The sequence below is a fragment of the Sceloporus undulatus genome, chromosome 2 (genome assembly GCF_019175285.1).
Source record: "Sceloporus undulatus isolate JIND9_A2432 ecotype Alabama chromosome 2, SceUnd_v1.1, whole genome shotgun sequence".
In the NCBI taxonomy this organism is placed as follows: Eukaryota; Metazoa; Chordata; class Lepidosauria; order Squamata; family Phrynosomatidae; genus Sceloporus; species Sceloporus undulatus.
The window spans coordinates 125,370,056-125,393,007 of record NC_056523.1 but is presented as its reverse complement, the minus strand read 5'-3'; the positions used below and the strand labels follow the sequence as shown (position 1 = coordinate 125,393,007).

Below are 22,952 nucleotides of genomic sequence, written 5' to 3'. Positions count from 1 at the left end.
GATTGTTTCCAGCCAGTTATTTCATTTCTCCAAAAGGACAACAAATTCTCGATCACATTTTCAGTTATTGCACTTGAAAGCATACATTACATTCCAGAACTTTGCACATTCTTTCTTTATCATTTTTCTGTATTTACTCTTATTACATTTCCTTTCTAAGCATGATATTAGAATAGTGTCCCAATTTTTTATTACAATGACTTATGAATGACTTTTTGATTTCTAAATCTCTCTTGCTTAGGACTTAGAAGCTGGTACTCTTAGATAGTTCAAACACATTAGTTTCGGAAATTATGTCCCTGCTATACCATTTCTTTTTTTTACGCAACCTATAATAAAGCAGCCAGAACTGAGTTTCACAGACACCATTATAAATATTTCCTAAGAGACAGCTGTATTAGCCTTTATTATATGAAAAGGAGGTAGGAAAGAAGCCTTGTAGCACTAATTGACTTATTGTTGGCATTTATAACAATCTATTTACAATCTGGGAATCCTAATCTGAGTTGTAATCCATAAAACAGATCAATTAGTTGTAAAGAGGCCACAAGATTCCTTTTTCTCCACTCAGCCATGGAAACCCAACAGGTGATCCAGGACAACTCACATGCTCTCAGCCTCAGAAAAACACAAAAGCAAACTTGCTCTGGACAAATCTTGCCAAGAAAACACCGTGATAGGGTTGCCATAACTCAGAAACAACTTGAACACAAACAACAACAGCAACAAGTGATTTTGTCTGGTGTCTATGTAAGCACAAAATCAGTCTCAACAAGTAATCAGATGAAAAATGATGATTTGAAACTAGGGAGCATTGCTTAACTTTAGGGCAGGGTTGAACAGCATGTGCGTTATGGAGTTCAATATCCAAGTGGGAGAAAACTAAGTGAAGTGCAATTTATGCCATGGACTAAACCCAGCTGAAGTTAGCGATGCTTAAATTCCATTTATTTCAGTGGAAATGAAGTGTGGCCAACTTTGCCTAGTTCCAAATGCAGTCTCTTAGCCTGATTATCTTGAACTACAATATATACTGAAACAGCCAGACATACCCAGACCTTTTGGCCAGAGAAGTGACTCAATGCATCAAAGATATGGTTTCTCCTGCTTCAGAATTAAAATGCAAGCAAATAGTAGGACTGAATGTATGTAGTCTCTTTTTAATTTACAGGTAACTGCAAGTATTTTACCACAACCAAGGAGCAAGCTTGGTGTTTTTCATTTGGATTCAAATATTTTTCTGAGAACAGCAAGGCTACTAATAACTCAAGCAGCCAAGAAAAGAATTTTCCAAAAATCTGTATGGCTTAAATGCCCAGAGATCTAGATATAGTCAACCAGACCATGCTGTTCATAGTTTTGCCTTCAGTCAAAGAACAGACACAATTTCATTCTGATAACACAAAAAGCAAATCTGTACCACCAGCATTCAGCAAACAAACAAAAAACCCCAAGCCTGCTTTAAAATATTGCACCATCCCATTGATAAAAGATAAGGAAATGTGGGTTGGTTGTTACAACAGGGGAAGGTCCGAACTACAGAGTGCAAAGTAAGACCAATTGCTAAAATAAACAGTGACTTCACTTAGATGCACAGAGTCTGCCTCAGTCTCCTGTGGGATTATTCCTTCTGCTAAACGCCACACTAAGCCATTGAAGAAAAAGAAGCAGCCTAGAAATAGATCATAGGTAGAATGCATATTTTTAAATGTTCAGCTGACAGCACCCTCTGGTGTACAAAAAGTGAATTTCCTAGCTGCTCTATAAAGCAGCTGTCACAGGATTAAATCATTACTATACACATGAAGGGTATATTTTGATAAGAAAAAGCTGAAATCCAAGGCCTACTTCTTCTGCTTCAATTATTCAGAATGAACAAAATTGAAAACACAAAGATTGAAGAGTGAAAAAGGGACTGGGAGAATAGAATGCATGTGTACAGTATGTGCTTTCAAGTCAATCTCAACCTAAAAACTATCATGAAAATGCACTTTGCCTCCAGTATGTTCACAGTAACAAGCAATCCTGATCTGACAAAATGAATACCACAGACATTCCTGTTGCTTCAGAGATTTTAAGCCTGAATTTTTATAACATGACAATGCAAACAGAATGGTTGAAAATTGTATGTAAACTGTAGTATTCCCAAGGAAAAATTTGGGAATGAAAGACATACCAAGATTTATTTCAGTGGAAATGAAGTGTCAATTGTGTTCAGTGGCCAACCTGGCTTGGAAATTCTGGCAGTTCTAGTCCAACAGAGTAAATTTGACAAGCTCTAAACCTAAACTTAGGCAAAACTGTCCTATTCAGATTCCCAAATAACTACATTCCTCTAAACTTTCAAACTAATTTAGTGAAAGTCAACTTGTTTTGCACAAACACCAACAGAAGGGTCAGCTCCTCAGAGTCAGATTCTTGTAAAAGTTTGCTCTTTGCAGCCCAAGAACTACTGAAGTAGAAACACACCAGAACTGGAGATTCAATAGAGCTCAACATGTTAATAGGCAATGGAGGATAAACTCCTCAGCCTTTTTGAAGTTGCAGCATGGGTCTATCCTGACCTAGATCAATCAATGTCTCCAACAGGTATTACGGGTTACAACTCTTTTCTGTATCATTTATTCTCACACCATGTGCCAGATCAACACCTCTCCTCCAGCTGGGAAAAAACTCTGTGTTGTGCAAGTAATTGATGAAATTGTCATAGGAGGCTCAGGACTGTCTCTCCGCAACATCTACTTGTAAGTTAACTCTATTGTTTGCATCAGGAGCAGTTAAATTATTTGTTTTATTGCCTTATATGTTGCCTTCATGTTGCCAGACTTTGTTGAACTTGTTTATCATCAACAAACAAGCTTGTAAAACGTGGGCTAGACAAGGTAACTGTTACATGGATTTGTAATTGGTTGGATGGCCAAACCCAAAGGGTGCACAACAATGGCTCCTCTTCATTCTGGAGGGAAGTGACCAGTGGGGTCCCACAGGGTTCTGTCCTGGGTCCAGTGCTATTCAACATCTTTATCAATGACTTGGATGACAGAATTGGGGACATACTCATCAAATTTGCAGATGACACCAAATTAGGAGTAGCAAATATCCCAGAGGACAGGATCCAAATTCCAAATGACCTGAATAGACTAGAAAGCTGGGCCAAAGCTAACAAAATGAAATTCAACACAGGGAAATGTAAGGGATGCACTTAGGGTGGAAAAATAAAATACACAGATATAGGATGGAGGACACCTGGCTGAATGAGATTACGTGTGAAAGGGATCTAGGAGTCCAAGTAGAGCACAAATTGAACATGAGTCAACAGTATAATGCGGCAGCTAAAAAGGCCAATGCAATTTTAGGCTGCATCAATAAAAGTATAGTGTCTAGATCAAGGGAAGTAATAGTGCCATTCTATTCTGCTTCAGTCAGGCCCCACCTGGAATACTGTGTCCAGTTCTGGGCACCACAATACAAAAAGGATGTTGAGAAACTGGAGCGTGTCCAAAGGAGGGCGACTAAAATGGTGAAGGGTTTGGAAACCTTGCCCTATGAGGAACAACTTGGGGAGCTGGGGATGTTTAGCCTGGAAAAGAGAAGGTTAAGAGGTGATATTGTAGCCCTGTTTATATATATGAAGGGATGTCATATTGAGGAGGGAGCAAGCTTGTTTTCTGCTGCTCCAGAGAACAGGACCTGGAACAATGGATGCAAGCTACAGGAAAAGAGATTCCACCTGAACATTAGGAGGAACTTCCTGACAGTAAGGGCTCTTCGACAGTGGAACACACTCCCTCGGAATGTGGTGGAATCTTCCTCCTTAGAGGTCTTTAAATAGAGGCTGGATGGCCAACTGTCGGGGATGCTTTGATTGAGAGTTCCTGCATGGCAGAATGGGGTTGGACTGAATGGCCCTTGTGGTCTCTTCCAACTCTACAATTCTATGATCATGTCTAGACAGATTTTGATTTATCAATGGGCTCAAACAGACAGGCCAAAATAAAGCTGCTTCGGGTCACTTTGGAGGTATGCTGTTTAAATGATACATGCATCCTAAAAGGCTGGGAGCCATGCCAAAGCAATGCTCCAGTCCTAAGCTTCTGACCTCTTAAGATGTGGGTGTAATTTAAACAGCATACCTCCAAAGTGACCCGAAGCAGCTTCATTATGGTCTGTCTGATTGGGCCCAATATCAGTCAAACTGAACTGCAAGAGCTTCTTGAATTTATCTGAGGTCTTTATCAGGATAAATCTGGACAGGTGTTGTGCTATATGTGAAGGTGGTGTCCACAGTGCCATACACGATGCCTATTTGAATAATGCAATCAGCAACAGGATTTTTATCACTAATGAAACAAAAGTTGCATATCCAAGGGCAGTCGTGTTGGTCATATAGCAAAGTACAATAACACCCCAAATCCACAAAACAGTTCTACCTTTATTGGGCCAACCATAAAGCTTTCCAAGCTCCACTGGCCTCTTCATTCGGCAAAAATGTTAAAAATCATTCAGGAGAAAGAAATGATGATGTTAGTCATAGCCCTGCATTTTGTCAAGATGCTGTGGTCGTTGTCCTCAGTTCATATGGTATAGGCGAGACCCTCCTCCTCCTGGCCATGTGAGTACTGGGAGATTCTTCCAGGAAGTCCAGGAAATAAAATTTAGGTCTGGTACAGACTGCCGAAAAGTGGCAGTCTGGGGCCGATTTTAGTGCTCGGGATTGCAGAGCAACCACATGGTCCCGAGCCCTAATGTGCGGATGTGGACACACGGGGGCCACCATGATGACACAAGTGTGGCACAGCATCTGCACGTTGCGGCACCACACTTGTGTCATTGACACGCCACCGTGCACCAAGGGCGCACTCATGATGCCTGCTGTGGAGACTAAAAGAACCCACTTTCAGTGAGTTCATTTTAGTCTTGACAGAAGCTTTGCTGTTTGCTTGGTGCAGCCTCCATCAGGAGAGCCCACCCTTTCAGGCCTGTCTGTCAAGCCCCTTAAATTCAGTTAGCAAGACAAAAAAATACTCCCTTTGAGATCCAGTTTGTCTCCATCCTTTGTGAGGCTACAAGCTCTTTTGTTAGGCAAAGAGCACTGAATTTCTCAGGAAGTTTTCATGCAGGGCCTGCCTGCACAAATACTGCTCCATACCATCTGAACTGAGGACAACATCTTAACAAAATGCAAGTCTGTGACTATCATCATCATTTCCCCCCTCCTTTTTTATTTTTTACAGCCAGTAGAGCTTCAAAAGCTTTCAACATGTATACTGTATTGTGCAATTTGGTTCTTGTGGTTCTTGAAACAAAGGTAGTTTGTTAAAATAGGTTTGATGAACATCTGAAGTGTGATGTTCTTTTACTATCAACACAGAACTATGCATGTTTGTAGTGATTTACTGGAGACCTGTGTAGATCTTCTGGGAAAAGTGACAGAACATCTCCTAGGGAACTATGGAGCCTTCAGATGTAGGTGAACTATAAATCACAGCAGACCTAGCCAGTATAACCAAGGTTGAGAAATCCCACAATACTGCAGTTCAAGAACATCATGCTACCCAATTCCTACACTTATCCTATATGATTTACAAGATTCTATATGAATTATTCATTTGTAATATAGAACTAGAAATGAAATGTTTTGCCATACCTGGCATTTAGCTTTTGCTCTACAGCAGACATTGTTGACCCTAAATCCTAAATTTGCTTTTTAAATCCTAAAAGTTCACAATTGCCTAGGAAGTTATGAAATACATGCTTAACACTTATATTTTTTCTGTATTTTTATCTTGCTTGTCATTAAATTCTGTCTCAAGGTAGCTTATATCAATTTTAAAAAGGCAGCCCCAGAGTCACATTACAAAATTTAAAACACAAACACACAAGACAAAGCACTCAAGAGAAAGGGAATGGAGGGAAAGAGAAAGATGAGTTCTTTGGGTCCAGAACAAATGACCTATAAGTGAGCATTTAAATGCCTTTTGGAGAGTCTGATGTTTCTTTGTTGGTGTTCCCAACTGAATAGTAGTTCAACAGTATAGTGCACCCGTGTTATACGCGGGCGCACTTTACGCAGTCTTGAGCGTATGCGCTCAAGCTATGGGGCGCAAGGGGCAGCGTGTCCCATTCAAATGAATGGGCGTGCACACCCGTGGTGCCCCGCGCACCGCTGCGCCCGAGCCCCATTGTTTCCAATGGGGCTCGAGCATAGGCGGAATTCGCCTTACACGGCAGTGTCCGGAATGGATCCCCTGCGTAAGGCAAGGGCAGACTGTAGTTCCCTAATTTCTTTATTTTGTAAACAGAGTCAAAGTACTATTTCCATTTACATTTGCAATCTAAGGGCAGGGACATAGCTAGGATTTTAGGAAGGGGGAGGTCCAGACTACGTGCCACCATTATAATGGGGCTTGGGTGCGGCGGCACAGCAGCACACACCAGTCATTTTTCTAATGGAAGGGGGGTCCGGACCCCAAGAACCCCCCCCCGGCTACGTCCCTGCTAAGGGGCTCTACAGACCAACCCTAAGGGGCAGTGGGATTTCGCCCCTTTCCTGGCTGGATTGGGGCCTCAGCAATCTCACGCCATGGCCCCAACCCAGCCTTTGGAGGGCATAAAAAGAAGTCACAAAAAGTGGCTCCTTTCTGCATCCTCCAAAGGGTGCCATAGTTGCAGTGGCACGGCTGTATGGAATGCCTTTGCCCTGCATCATTTGGACGCAGCACTGGAGGTGTGCCATGATGTTGTCGGCATCCGGAGTGGCAAGCGGCATCGTTGCGCCCTGGGGTGGAGTCAGGCTGTGCGTCATCAGGATGCTGCACCTTGACTCCACTGGCTTTTCGGGCCGGTCTGTGTAAGGCCTAAATGTGACGGACAGTTGAAATTGTATGTCCTCTTCAATAACAAGATTATGTTTCCTGAAACTAGTCCTTGTCTGGCCAATAGAAGGGGGTCTTCCACTTTCTGTGATGCTCTCCTGGCTGGCAGAGGGTGCAGTCTCCTGGTACCTGTAGGTCCCATGGCTGATTGCAAAGGCCAGAGCATGTATCTCATCTCTTCTGTCTGGGATGCTTAGATTGTGTGTCCTTGCATGGTTTGGACTGGAAGGCCCTTGAGGTCTCTTCCAACTCCATGATTGTATGTTCAACAGACCCAAGGCAACAGTCCCAGGACTTAGGCTGCATCTACACTGAAGAATTAATGCAGTTTAACGCTGCTTTAACTGCCATGGCTCAATACTATGGAATTTTGGGATTTGTCGTTTTGTGAGATATTTACCCTTCTCTGTCAGAGAGCTCTGGTGTCACAACTAACTACAAATCCCAGGACTTCACAGGATGGAGCCATCACAGGTAAAGCAGTATCAAACTGCATTAGTTCAGCGGGATAGCAGCAGCCTCAGATCCTCTTTTTTTTCTAAATAGCATTTTAGTTCTTAGATGTGACAATGTTTGGTGGTCATGATCTTCCTTTGGACTTATGTTTATGTTGGTTGTTTGTTTGTTGTGTGTGACTGCAAGTCATTTCTGATTTATGGCAACTCAAAAGCAAACCCATCAGGGGGTTTCCTTGGCAAGTTATGTTCAGAAGAGGTTTGCCATTGCCTTCCTCTAAAAATGAGAGTAACTTGCCCAAGGTCACTAAGTGGGTTTACATGGTTGAGTGAAGATTTGAACACTGGTCTTTCTGAGTCCTAGTGCAACACTCAAACCACTACACCATAATGGTTCTTTGTACCAATCCACCTGTTGTATTTTATATGTTACATTTTACAAACCCTCTCCCAAGCACTTTCCCTCTACTTTATATATATATTTTAAATGTAGTCAGCAAATAAAATAAAATAAAATAAAATACCCAAAAAAACAGTTAGTCAACCAAATTAAAATTGCAGGGTTTGTTCCAAGACATTTAAACATGTATGGTTTTGAAACTTGGAAAGTGATGAAATCTTGCAGAAAGAGAATCAACTCATTTGAAATGTGTTGCTGAAGAAGAGTTCAACATATCCTGGACTGCTTAAAAGACAAATAAATGAGTCTAAGAGCAAATAAAGCTCTGAACTCTCCCTAGAAACAAAGACGACTGAATTGAGATTGTCATACTTTGGACTTCTTATGAGAAGATCATAGGAAAAGACAATAATGATCAATAAAGTGGAAGGCAATAGGAAAAGGGGAAGACAGCATTACCAATCGATTGATTCAGTCAAAGAAACGGCAAATGTAAGTTTGCAGGAACTGAACAAAGCAAGTTAAACTAGGGCCCTTGGATGTCTTTTCGTTCCTAGGATTGCCATGAGTTGAAGTCGACTTGTCAGCAAATAATAACCAACAATTACCCAACCTATAAGCCAAATGACTCCATATATTGGCCAGTACATACTATGATCTTTTTAAAACAAAGACAATGATGAGGATGAAAGACCAGTTTTGTTCTAACTACAACAGTATCTCCCACAGTATCATTACAGTAGTAACTCTGCTTCTTCTGCCAATACGAACTGCTACAATTTACTTCCATTACTTCCATGGAAATAAATGTAAAGAGAACATGTTGAAACAGCTGCTGGTTCTTGAGCTAAATCTGCTTATTTTCAGAGCTACTGGGAGCATAGCCTTCTCCTAATTGTTGGGAACTGCCTTGTATATCTGAACAGAAATTCTATGTAAAAACTAAGTAGCTGTAACAGAGGATTAAGCACTCATAATTAACATGGTTTCAAAAGCAATACAAATACATTGGCTGGAATCAATAGGAGTTGTAGTCCAACACATCTGGCGAGCACCACACTGGGCAAAGTTTATCTAGACAAACCTTCCATACAGACAAGGAGATACAAATTGGGTGAGGAGGGGAGGTTAGATTATGAAAGGCTGAGCTTGCAAGTGTAATCAGGAACAGTTGTCCTGACTGATGTAACTACAGTAAATCTATTCTTGTTGCTATCCAGGAACAGCAGGACTTACATTTATCTGTCAACTTCAAAAAATGTAATTTTTCTGGGGAGGCTATGGGAATGTGCACTATCCCAGACCATGATGCTGGAGACAGATATTAAAACCTTTCCTGCATAATATTCAGATAGGGCAATTTCAATGCACAGAATATCTGAGAACCTGCTGAGCTGGTTGGGCAGGCAGTACATACAGCCAATCTTAGTCGTGTTGCACTGCTGGGCATATATCCATTTACAGAACAGGTGCAAAGGCTGCTCTGACCTCATGGCTCCAGAGACAGACTTAGCTCCTCAGGTCTCCAGACTGTATCAGAGCAACTGATACAAATTTCACTCAGTGGTTTATAAATCCTCTGTCAGATAACAAAGGAAATAACTGCTATTCATAATTTTCCACACTAACGTAACATTCCTCCTTTTAAAAGTTCTCATAGCTCCTAAATAAATTTTGGGTAACGCACCTGCTTCCTAAATAGAAGTTACTGCCAGCAATTGTCTCAGAATAATTCAGTGCTATACTTTGAATTTATTGTGCAAACCAGATCTGAGTCTCCCATTGTTTAGGGGATCCATGTCATTAGCTCATGCTAGGAGGTTTAGTATCTGTTAATTTTTTAACCTTTTAAGGGGTTTTTACTTGTTAAATTATGTTTCTATTCCTTTTAAATTATTTGCATTGGTTTAAATTTTGAATTGTTTTAGATCCAAAACTCACTGCAGAAATAATGCTGTTTGAGACCATTTTTAGCTGCCCTGGCTAAGTGCTGCGGAATCCTGGGAATTGAAGTTCATTGTGGCACTAAAGATCTCTGAAGGAGAAGACCAAATGTCTCACAAAACTACAGTTCCCAGAATTCCCTAGCATTGAGCCATGGTAGTTGTAGCAGTCTCAAACTGTATTATTTCTGCCATGTGTTTTGGACTTCCGGTGTTCAGATTGAACCACTCTGAGAATACATACTGTATGGTGGCATGTAAACATTTTAATTAATAAACAGGGTAGGCAAACAGGACCCCTTCTTTAGGGTTATACTTCTGGAAGCCCTAGTCAAGGCGCATGGGAGCTGTAGCTCAAAATGACTCGATAGCATGAGAATGCCTACCCCTGACTTGTATTCTCAAATACGTAATAATACACAATTGCTTCCTTTAAGTTTATCACTTCTCTTAGTGGAAAATCTCAAATTGCAACAATACCTAGAATCCAGCTTTTAAGGTTAAAAGCCAGCCTTCAAGAAGGGACAGCAGGCAGAAGAAATCTCAAGCTTCTGCCACTGAGCATGTAGCCCTTGCTTCAGAGAAACAGCGAAACTTTTTTAACATGCAGATCTTGTTTTATTTGCAAAGAGATAGACATATCTCTTCTTTTCCTCCAATCTCAAAAAGTTACTGACTGCAACAAAAGTATGAAGGCAGTAAGTCCTTCAGTCTCCTCCACATATCACTATACTTTCCTTCTTCTGAATGGAATACACTAGATTTTCTGCAAACTTGTACTATGATGAACACAGGTCAATATATGTTGATTAGAAATATTTCTATACTATTTCTCATTTGCAAAACTCCCAAAGTGGTTTACACATCATCCCACAAAACAATAAATCAATCCAACAAGCAATAATCTCTGCAAAGCCAAGGTAAAAAGACAAGCTTTCAATGATTTACTTAAAACATGGCAGTTCCAAGGCCTGATATAGAGGGGACATCAATCCAAATAATGGATTCCACTGCCAACCGCTGTGTCCCAGCTAAACAGGAATCAGCCACAGCAGCAAGCAGTGGTGCATTCCCCCAAAATCACAGCAGCCTGAGATAAAGGCCAGAAAATTAAGGTATGAAAAAGAGATGCTCTTTGAGATCCTTAAGTAGAGATTCTTTATTAAGACTGTAATGTGTAAATATGAAACATTCCATTCAAGAATATAGAGGCACTGCATTTTATACTAGCTGCAGCTTCTAAACCAGTTTTAAGGGTGGCCACACAACAATGAGAGTGGTTTGAGTGCTGGACTATGACTCTGGAGACCAGGGTTCAATTTCCACTCAGCCATGAAACCCACTGGATGAAACTGGTCACGTCACATTCTCTCAGCCTCAAGGGAAGGCAATGGCAAACCTCAGTTGAGCAAATCTTGGCAAGAAAACCTGATGATAGGGTTGCCATAAGTTGGAAATGACTTGAAGGCACTCAACTACAGCAACACACAATAATAGGGATGCAGGAAATCAAAGCTGTATGCTATTCACATTCTACTGTTCTTCTCCCACCCAGGATTATTAGACACTGTACAGCTGTAACACAGAAACTGGTCCTATAAGCCTGTGGCAAAGCCCATGAAAATATTACTCTTCTAAGAATATTAAAACCAGGCAGATGAGTTACTAGCCCTATACTCCTCTTGACGCTCCCATGTCCACAGACACCCCATTTACATTTCTAGATAGAACGGTTTCTCCCACATTCATTCACTTGCTTAAGAAACCCAGTGTCACATGCTCACACTTTCAGCATCTGCTACTCAGTATTCTGTATACGTATCAATCTGCCTTATGTATTTAGATTTAAGTTTGTGCAGAGGCGAATGAATGTTGCAACCCTTTTTAAAAAATTACTTTAACTGACATGTGGGCCAAAAAATTAACACATGAAAAAGTTTGTGCAATGAAAGTGATACCAGCTCTACTATGATACCAGCTCTCTTGAGCAATCACAAATACCTGTCCCAAAGAACAGCAATACCACATATTCAAGCAATAGCAACAGGAGAGGGCGAGCGCAAAATATTTTTATTTGATAAGATACATTTAAAGTATTATAAAATCTTGGGTGCTCATGTCAACAAAATGGATCTACTACAATTTAAAGAATGAGAATGAAGATTTATAAAGAGGGCTACTGAATGTTAAGCCTTCTCTACTATTTCTCATTGCGCAGCCCTGGGGAAATAATCAGAATTTAGCTTTTTCTCATATTTATAGAGGAACAAAAAAGAAAAAAATATGATTGTAGCGGAAACTGTCAGGCAGTACAGTTATCCAAAACACCACTATCTAAAGCTAAAGAAAATGGGTTCGAATATTCCTGGATTCTTGGGACAGTATTTCTTGGTGAGGGGCTAAAGATCCTAAACGCACCAGATCCTGTCTAACGTTGGAAGCTAAGCAGGCTCAGCTCTGGTTAGTACTTGCATGGGAGACAGCCAATGAATACCAAGTGCTGTAGGCTATTATTTCAGAGAAAGGACTTGGCAACAATTCCTAAAATTCTATGGAATTCATAAGGTTGCCATAAGTCGGCAAGTGACTTTAAGACTCATACACACACTTCTTGGTCACTAAAAACACGAAGAAAATAAGCCAATACAGAATATTGGAAGTTATTCCTTCCAGTGGTAGAGTCCAAAGAAATAGCCATGTTAGTCTGGAAAGTCAGTATGCAAAGGGGATCTTGTATCACCTTTGAGACTAACTGAAAGAAAGAAGTTGGTGGCAGGAGATTTCGTAGACTTGAGCCTCCTTCCCAAACATACATCTGAGGGAATAAGCTCAAGTCTACAGAAACTCATGCTACCAACTTCTTTCTTTCAGGTAGTCTCAAAGCTGACATAAGATCAGGATGACCAGTCCTCCTTTTTCCAGGACATGTCCTCCATTTCAACCTTCTGTGCAGGAGCAATGTCCTCCATTCTGAGTAAGAAGCATGAATTTATATTTTACACATGTGTTTTTAGCTTTTATTTTGTCACGACCCTACATTTTTCTTGAATGTATAACATTTTGCTTTGCCTCGTCCTCCTTTGTGGCTTTGACATCTGGTCACCCAAGATCCCTCTGCCTACTGTCTTTTCCCAATGTGCAAGAAGAACCCACTGCTTCGGCTGGCCCTGGCAAGGACAAAGTGCAAGGAAGAAGACAATTTAGGCGCAACACAGAATGAAAAAAGAGCAGTTTTACTGAAACAGAAACTTTCCAGTATTACAAAATCCTGCTTCCGCAGGTGCATGGAGGACACAGCCTAGCAGGCTAAAGAAAGGAAGCCCTGCAAAGCACATGCCCTTTAAAAAGTCACCCAGGGGTGTACCTTAAACCAGGTTAAGTAAGAAACTTTAGCCGTCACTCAGGGTGGCCAGATGTCCCAACACCACAAAAGAGGATGAGGCTCCACAAAAATGTAGTACATTCGAGAAAAATGGAGAAATATGACCAAATAAAAGCTGAAAACACTGATATAAATGTAAACCCATGCTTCCCAGACAAGCTTTAAACAGAGGGCATTTTGGAATTCCTCTTGGACCGAAGGCTGCAATGGAGGACAGGTTCTGGAAAAGGGGGCGCCTGGTCACCCTGCATCGCAAAGGAGGGCAACTCACTACAAAACATTTAGGACAGCCGGGGGAAATGGAGGACATTGCAACTACAAAAGCTGGGAACACTGAATATAAGTGGAGGTTCATGCTTCTTGGGTCATATTCATAACAGAGGATATTTTGGAATTACTTCTGGACAGAAAGTTGAAAAGTAGGGCATGTCCTGGAAAAGTAGGACTCATGGTTACCCTGCAATGTCCTAACACAGCAAAGGAGCACAACTCACCCCAAAAAATGTAGGGCATGCAAGAAAAATGGAAAATATTAGAACCATAAAAGCTGGAAACGCTGACTATAAATGGAAATTGAACGATATAGCCATGTCTGTAGAGAGATCTTGTAGCCCCTTTGGGACTCTCTACTGAAAGAAAGAAATTGGCAGCAGCCACTTTCTTGGACTTCACTCTACTGTACTTCCTCAGGTGCATTAGGCTAAGTTTAGTCCAGGAAAGCTCATGCTGCCAACTTCTTTCTTTCAGTGAGTGTCAAAGGGGCTTCAAGATCTCTCTACGTATAAATGGAAATTCATGCTTCTTGGCTATACTCAAAATGGAGGCCATTTGGGGATTCCTCCTGGGCAGAGGAAGGCTGGAGTGTAGGACGTGTCCAGGAAAATGAGGACGCTTGGTCCCCTCCCCCTGCCCTCGCTTCAGGGCCCAGCGCATGCTCACACGCCCACTGCCTCCGCGCGCGCATGCGCAGCTCCGCTCTCCCGTCCCTGGAGCAGAACCCCTCACGCATGCGTCTCCCGCGCGCCCCAATCCCACGCGTGCGCCGTCCCCACCGCCTCCCCTCAGGACGGGGCGCGAGGAAGAAGAAGAGCGCCCGCGAGACCCCTCTTCTCCCCCTCCCCCCGCGCTCTTCCAGAAAGCCAACACTCCCCCCTCCGTTCTTCCTCACCTCATAGTACTTCATGGCTCCGCACCCCTCGCCGCCTGCCGCTTACACAGCCCGGCACCCCCTTTTTCTCCTCACGTGACGCCCGACCTCGTTGAAAGTGGGCGTGGTCAGGGGAACAAGGCGGCCAATCGCAAGAAACCGGTCGTAAAGGGATTACCCAATCAGAGGAGTAGGGGCCTCCCCGCGAGCCTAAGCGCCGGCCCCAAACGTCCCTATGGAAACCAGCACCGCCTGACGACGCCCGGTCCAATCAACGGTCAAAGAGGCTTAGAGTGGCAGGACGGTGAACTAATCATAACATCCGAGGGGGGGAGCCCTGCAGAAAAATTTACATAACGGTAAAGAATGTTTAAAAAAGACTGGCCTGGGGGTGTGGGAATAATAAACCCAATACTGTCTTAGACTGAAGAATCAATTCAGTTTGGCCCCTCTTTAACAGCCATGGCTCAGTGCTGTGGGATTCTGGGATTTGTAGTCTTGTGAGACATTTAGCCTTCTCTGTCAGAGAGAGAGAGAGAGCTCTAGTGCCACAACGAACTACACATCCCAGGATTCCATAGGATGGAGCCATGACAATTAAAGCGGTGTCAAGCTACCTTAATTCTGCAGTGTGGCAGCAGTCCTTGCTGCTCATTCCAGTGAGCCAGTTCCTAATATTAAATGGCATTGCGAATCAGGCAGTTGGACATATGTGTTCCAGCCCAGTGCTGGAAAGGCCTAGGGGGAAGTAATGAAAAAGTAATGCATGAGAAAGTTTTATTAGGTAAAATATTCAGCAAAGGCAGTAACGTTAGTTTTCTGGCATCCAGGTAAACAATGTGAGGTCAAGGCAATACACTGTGCCAGAAACTAAAAGCAACAAGTAATGTATATACGTACTTCCCATATGTATGTAGATAAAAAGTAAATGCACTGCCAGTGTACATAGAAGAGTAGAGATATGTGAATCTCAAATGACATACACAATATAAAAATACCCAATGGCAGCCCTACAAGTGCATGAAGGAGGAGAAGTATATGCGCTTCCAGAGGACCTGTAATATAAGAGACAACAATAAAACTAAATGCGTTTCGACTAAATGTCTTCCTCGCTTTGGGAGGGGAAATAATATGCTATATGAAGTTATATCAAGCTTTCATTGTCAGCTATAAGAGCCTAAAACATGCAGGTCTTGGCTACTATATACTCTTGCCTTCTCAAAGACTATTGCAACAGAGAGCAAGCTTGGGCACATCTGGTTAGGTTTGGAATATGGCTCCACTGATGGATTGCATGCCTGGGTTTTGGAAAACAAACAAACCCCAGCCTACCTAAGTACAGAGAAGCTTGTGACTCAAGGGTTGGCTACAAGGTAACAAACATCTTCTTCTATAGGCATAATGATGGTGTGGAAGAATTGTGGCCTGCATCTGTGGAGAGACCGTCTGCACTGATTAAATCATGAATCTTCACAGTAGTAGGACACTCAAAAATAACCAATTGAAAGAGAGAGGTACCACAAGGGGAGGAAACTGGATTAACGTAGGTTCCAGAAAATCAACAAAAACCATCTACATTTAGTGGGCCAAATGCCTGGCAGGAAAAGGGGTCTTCACAAGACAGCAGAAAAACATGTCAGAAAGCCGGCAAGAGAACCTTCCTGTTCATGGAAGTATAGCAGGGAAATATTTTCTCTGGTCCTTTTGAATTAAGAACACCCAAATATTCTCAAACAGAACTCCATGAATAGTTTGCCCTTTCCTGCGATTGTGTGAGGCAACCTTAAATCATACAGCGATGGGTTCAGGAAGAGAAAACTGTAGTAATATGGGCAAGAAAGGACCTGCACAGAAACTCTGCTGGGATTTCTGGTGATTCATACTGTACAAGCTCAAAGGTGGAAGTCAGCCAGTAACACTTTTTATGTTACTCCTACGCTAATTCCTGACCTAGTAAGCATCTGAGCTGAGACACAAAGGCTTGGAGAAAGTAATGACAGCTTGTCACTGCAGTTCTCCCTGCAGCTCTCTGATCCCAAGGGAACTGTCAGGTGGAGCTGGCAATACAGCTCCAAAAATCCTCAATTCTTTTCTGTTCTTCCCCTGAAAGGAATACAAAAAATCCTCATTTTTTCCTCTCTCCTTATCATGCCTTCCTGGAGCTTTCTTTCTGTGCAGTCCACCATTTGTTGTTCGCCTGCAATTTAAAGGAATGTAACACAGAAACATTTCCAAACATTTTAAAACGCCTTTATCTTTTATTGTAATTGCATGTTATTATTTTAATGTATGATGTGTTTTAATACAGTTCTATTTCTATTTTAATGCTCACATTTCATATGTTTTTAATTGTATTGTTCTTTTAAACTGTGAGCCGCTTTGAGTCCCAATTTCGGGGGGGAAAGTGGAATCCTGCTTCTCCTCTTCCAGTATTTGAAACAGAAAGCTGCCAGCCTTCTTGCTGCTACATTACCTTCCTTGTGTATTCTATACAGGACATAGACCCCAAAGTGTGTGTGTGTAATTTTCACACTCATGTGCTAATGTATCTCAAAGGAAACAAACCACCATCTGGGTTGGGGGGGAGGAATAACAACAGCAGTTGGTTGTTGAGATCTTCCACGGCTTAAGATGGTAGTTTGGTATTCTGTGCACCATTTATAATGAATTAGAGACATATTTATACATTGGATGGTTAAAACGTGTACTTGATAATAGCAGCTAAAACAGAGCAAACCACACAAAGATGCGATGCGGGTATCTTGGAATGCACACACACATACACACACCATTGAAAGCCTTAAAGAAGGTGAATTGAATGGAAACCAATTAATATATCTATGTTATAGGTATGTAAGGTGTAAATACCTAATATTCATCATAAATATAAGATGGGCGATAATTCAAAAATATAGCTGTGTTAGTCTGGAAAATCAGTATGCAGTATCCTCTCCAAAACATGCATCTGAAGAAGTAGGCTGAAGTCTATGAAAGCTCAGGCTACCAATTTCTTTCTTTAGCCTCAAAGGTGATACAAGATCCCATGCATGGGTGATAATGGCAAGGAAGAAAAATTGAAAAAGCAGTTGCAGCAAAATGCAAGCAAACACTAATATGTCACAGTAGAAGAGAAAGGAAATGATTAGTGAGCAAAAGACTGAGTGCTCAAGGAAGGAGGAGCCTCTCATTAATTTTAGCTCCTTTGCTTAATCCTCTTTCCTCAGCAAACGTCCTTCATATGTACTATCAGGGTCATGAGTCTATTTCAAGTACAGGTTCTATAAATACAGCTTCTGGAAAACAGTATAGGCAAATATAGAATGGAAGGAAATTAAATTGAAATGCTAAAGCATTCTGAGGCCTGGAAATCCAGTTTGTAATTTTCTCCCTGCCCTAAGCTTAAAAGTATTCTAAATATTCCAGGGAAGTATTTGTAGGGTTTTGGAATTTCCAGAAGAATTGGTGAGGAGTTAGTTATCTCTCAGTTTCACCCCTGTTGTTAACTGCCATCGAGTTGACTCCAAGTCACCCTGTCATCAACAGCCCTGCTCAGGTCTTGCGGATTCAGGGCCGTGGCTACTTTGATTTGACTCTATCTGTTTATAATGTGGTCTTGCTCTTTTCTTACTGCTTTCTACCTTCCCAAGCACTATTGTCTTTTCCAGTCAGCCATGCCTTCTCATGATGTGTCCAAAGTACGACAGTTTCAGTTTAGTCATATTGGCTTCTAGGAAGAGTTTAGGCTTGATTTCCACTAGCACCCATTTATTTGGCATTGCATGGCATCTCTGGAACTCTCCTTTGTTGTTGTTAACTGCCATCAAATCAGCTTGCAAGCCTATGGAATGAGAGACCTCTAAGAGCCCCAGTCATCAACTGCCCTGGTAAGGTCTTGCAAACTTAGGGCTGTGACTTCCTCAGTTCCACTTATCCACCTGTAATGTGGTGTTCCTCTACTCCTACTGCCTCCCACTCCCACTATCTAATTAGCAGTCCACGATATACATAGAAGTTGAATTCTTCTCAAATCACCACATTTCTAATAAGTTTATATTCTTTCTATCAGCTTACTTCATTGTCTAGCTTTCACAACTACACATAGAAATGGGAAATACGATGACATGGACAATCCTAACTTTTGCATTCAACATCTTGACATTTCACAATCTTTAGTTCCTTCATAGTTGTCCTTCCAAGTCCTAGGGCCTTATCACACATGAAACAGGAGCTCCAATTCGAAGCCCTTCTGAAGCGAGGGGGGAGTAGAGTCACTTCGGATCCAAGGCAATTCACGTGATGTTTTATCATACCCGAGGAACGAAATTGTTGTCTCTACTTGGGCAAAGCGGAGCGAGTGCACATTGTATTACCACACCAGAGGGATTCAACAATTCAAATTGGCATCCTTGCGCATGCTCAGAGGGGCTCTGGACACTGTCATCCTTCCCTGCCCCTCCTTAGCTGTCATCCTTCGCTGGGGTAATGGAGGAGGCAGGGGATAATGAGACAGGTGGCAGGGTGCCAGAGTGGGCAAGATTGGGGTGTAGAAGGAGGCAGGGGATGATAGGACAGGTCACAGGGGGTCATTGGGGCGAAATCGGGGTGAAGGAACAGGCATGGGATGATGGGACAGGTCTCAGGGGGTCACTGGGGGTGAGATCGGGGTGAAGGAGCAGGCAGAGGACGATGGGACAGGTGGTAGTGTCGAGGGTTAAAGTCAGCACACTGGGAAATGCTTAGATGTGTGTGTGTCTGACCATGAGCATCTAGCACTGAGAAGGACAAGGCTGATCAAGCACAGCTGATGCTCATAGGCTCAAGGACAGCCTGGTGCCTGGGTGCACCCATGCCTGGATGATGAAACATCTGTCTGGATTGCACAGGAGGACACTTTACAGTGTGACACAGGAAGTCACTGGGTTTGGGAGACCACATGGTCTGAAGGGTATATAAACCCAGGAGCTTCCAGTGATTACTTATGAGTTGTAGTAGGAGAGTTGGTATTCATTTGTGATCTGTATTATAGCACTGTAAATAAAGCACTTCGGGAAACTTGGCTTATCTGGTCGTTTATCAGCCGAAACCTAGCATTGGTTGCTGAGAGTCCTCGGAGGTTCCGGCATTTCTTCAGTTCCTGGAAGACATCCAGTTGCTGTTATCTCAACTGAGGACTGAGAACCACGTTTCTGAATTTGCCAGTTTACTCTGCCATATGCCAGCATTGACTACAGGGCTCAGATGAGTTGCTGACAGGTAGGATGTCAGAGGGGGCGAGATCGGGGTGAAGGAGCAGACAGGGGATGATAGGTCAGGAGGCAGGGTGTCATGGGGGTGAGATCGGGGTGATCTTCCACACCAAACCAATTCAAAGTGAAATCGAAGTGAGCTTGGAAACAATTTTTGTGAATTTGCTTGTTACCGAATTCACAAAAATGAGGAGTCACTCCAAATTGACTGTGGATCTGCCTCAGTATGACCCCACATAGAAAGCAATCGTGTTTGATAATACATCACATTATAATGTGAATATGCATGGCTGGACCCGCAGTGAATCCGGATCTGAGCTGCAAAACCCCTCATGTGATAAGGCCCCTAGTCTTTTCTTGATTTCTTGATGGCAGTCTTCATTCTGATTAATGACGAGGCCAAAGTATGAAAAATCTTGAACTATTTCAATGCTTCATCATCTACTTTAAAGTTATCTAAATCATCTGTCGTCATTATTTTTTCCTTAATGTTTAGCTATAAACCTGCTTTTGCATTTTCTTTCTTGAGTTTCTTCAGTAATTGTTCCAATTCTTTGCTATTTTCTACTATTAATATGGTGCCATCTGCATATCTTAAACTGTTGATGTTCCTACCCCTAATTGTCATACCTCCTTCCTCCAAGTCTAATCCTGCTTTACGTTGATATTTTCAGTGACAAGTTAAATATGCATCTTGCCTAACCCCCTTCCTTGCAAATTTTAAACCATTCAATTTCTCTGTATTCTGCTCCAACTATTGGAATATATGGCGGGATACAGACCACCCAAAAAGGGCGGTCTGCCCGTGCCTTGTTTTGCTGCGCAAGGGAGCCACAGCGGACAAACCGTGTGGCTCCCTCGTGCAGCAAAAAGGACCCGCAAAAAGCGGGTCCTTCTTGCAGCGCCATAAGGACATCGCAGTGCGCCAATAGCGCACTCATGACGTCCTTATGACGCTGGGACATGTGGACGCTTAGCATCCATTGCATCAAAATGGCGGCGCCTGTGTGTACAGGGCACTGCTATTTTGACGCCCCCGTCACGTGCTAGGGGTGAGGCACATATGGGTGGTGTGCCCTCGGCCAACCCCTAGCACGTGACGGGGGCGCCGCAAAGGCCCATCTGGAGAGGGCCAATTTTAGCATTTCCAATCTGTGGACCATTGTTTTATTTTCCATATTTGTTGACAGATTTTAGTTCGATTAAGTTATGTCTTTATAGCCTGAATACTTTACAGTATTCCACATTAAAAGAATTAAGAATTCTTTTAGATTAATAACTCAGCTAACATGAAACGAACATATATACCAATGGCTAGATTCTCAGTGTTAGGCGGAATGTGAAGATCTGTAATCTGGAAGCTAAAAGGCTAGAAAAACTCCCCTGTATGACTGATTTTTTTAACCCACTATTTTGCAGGAGCAGTGAAAACCTTACCACACCCATACATGCAAATTCCAGAAAAATTGTTTTGCAAAGGTTGGGATACTAAGCAGCCATAGAATAGCAGCATGCACAACGTTTGAGGTGTTTTGAAGGTTTTTGCTGCAACCAATCAGTTAGTTGAAAAGGGAAGCTGAATGAGAAAAACATCTTGGCCTTTTCCACCAAAGTAAGCAGCTGCAGCAAACACTTCTACATCTCTGGGCTGTGCACATTCTTTTTCCCTGTCCGAGCAAAATAAGGTTGACTAGGGTCCAAAATGATGCGGCTTCAGGTTGTATTGGGGCTGTTTCCACAAACTGTGCCTAGGCTGTGCCAACAAAAAAGAACTGACTCAAGAAGGAGCAGATATAATCCGCTCCTTCCAGTGGCCCAGTTCAGGACTGTGACAGTGGCCAAGATTGGGGCCAGGCGCATACGGTTACTGCAGTCCTGGCGTGAATGGGACCAGGCGCATTCTCATACTACTCCTTTGGGCCTGTCTGTTTTGGACCTATGACTGCAGTGTTGGCTGGCAGTGGCTCACCAAAATAATTTGGAGTTTAATGGGTTTTGCAGGCACTTGTGGAACTGATCAAATATATGAAATAAACAAAAGTTGTGATATTGCTCATTTGAAAGGTACTGACTTCGGTAACAACCAGATGGCACATTAAAATTAAAATTGTTACCTGGGAATAAACTCTAACAAACATAGAGAAGAGACTGTAGGTCAGTGGCAGAACCCATGTTCTGCCAGCAACAGTCCAAGTTTTCATTCCTGATGTTTCACTTTAAAAACTCATACAGCTGGTGAAGGTTTGGCTATTTTGAGCTTGGAAGCACATTAATTTGGGTATAATTCAATGCCATCTTATAGAAGATACTGTCAGGTGGTACAGATGTGTACTATGGGGTGGCCCAAAGCTTATATAGACTATGCACATCTTATTTGTAAGGGTCTTTCTGTCACCACCTTGCATTAATGAGCACTGCTCAGAAACAGCAGATATGATTGGAGATAATTCCTGTGGATTTTGAAGGAGAAAGTCCACCAGTCAAGGAGAGACATGCTATAGGGTAAATCTATTTTAGAGTCAAAGGGCAGATAAACTTAACTCGTTTACTGACTGAGCTACCTTTCAAACTTTTTAAGTGAATATCTTACTAGGAAATGGTAAGAAATTTCATGATGATGATGATGATGATGATGATGATGATGATGATGATGATAGGAAAAACCTCTGCTGAAGAACCTGGATATCTGCTGTCAATCAAACAAAACTGGCCTAGATGTTTTTGACCAACTCCCAAGTTGCTAGATTGTTAATCATACTGACCTAGGCTTCTGGGAGAAGTCCAAAACATCAGATGGACTAAAGGCTGAATTCTTCAGGTCTAGATAGACAAACTATCTGATTCAGTATAAGTAAGCTTCATATTTTATATTTACTTCTGAGTAAACATGCATACAATTGTGCTGTAAATGTGGTGCTGATGGCATATAATTGTGGTTTTGAATCCATACATCTGCACACCTATCATATTATCTATCTATTTCATGTAGCTTGTGAAACATCCTTTGCAAATTCATGCCTCAACAAAGGAGTGCCACAGCAACTTTTATCTTCCTGCCGCATCTTTAGGCTCAGAAGGTGGGTGTAGGAACCTGACACTTGAGAAAATGTTGCTTCCCTTCTTTGCTTTCAGAGATTTGCCCTTTTGCCTGTTTCGGAGATCATGGTTTTGTAATACACACTGGTGTCTCTTTTGTCTGAACATGCTGAGCTTCTGGAAGACACCTCAGTAGAAAGTGTATAGTCCTTTCTACACTAACTGCTCAATGGTTTGCATCTAATCAGCAGCTAGCTGTGCAAGCATGCTCCATGTGGAATTTAGACTTATTGCTTAAGGTCTGCATTTTGACAAATGCAGGCAGCTGATATTTAACTATACATTCATCCCTCCCCATTCATGGACTTGGGATCTGCAGTTTTGGTCCTTCGTGGATGGCAAGCAAGGAGGGACGAAAGGGGTGTGCACGGAGCACACCCCCATTATCAACAACAGGGCTTGGAAATC

The 22,952-nt window shown here is 42.3% G+C and overlaps 1 protein-coding gene across 1 annotated transcript in view; it reads right to left on the bottom strand.

The window, feature by feature from the left end:
• Window positions 1–14,357, bottom strand: part of TECR (trans-2,3-enoyl-CoA reductase) — a 57,323-nt gene extending 42,966 nt beyond the window's left edge. Inside the window, exon 1 of the mRNA XM_042448913.1 lies at window positions 14,224–14,357. Coding sequence (XP_042304847.1) covers window positions 14,224–14,238 — 15 coding nt within the window. The 5' untranslated portion in view covers window positions 14,239–14,357. The remainder of the gene's footprint in view (window positions 1–14,223) is intronic.
• Window positions 14,358–22,952: the final 8,595 nt, after the last annotated feature.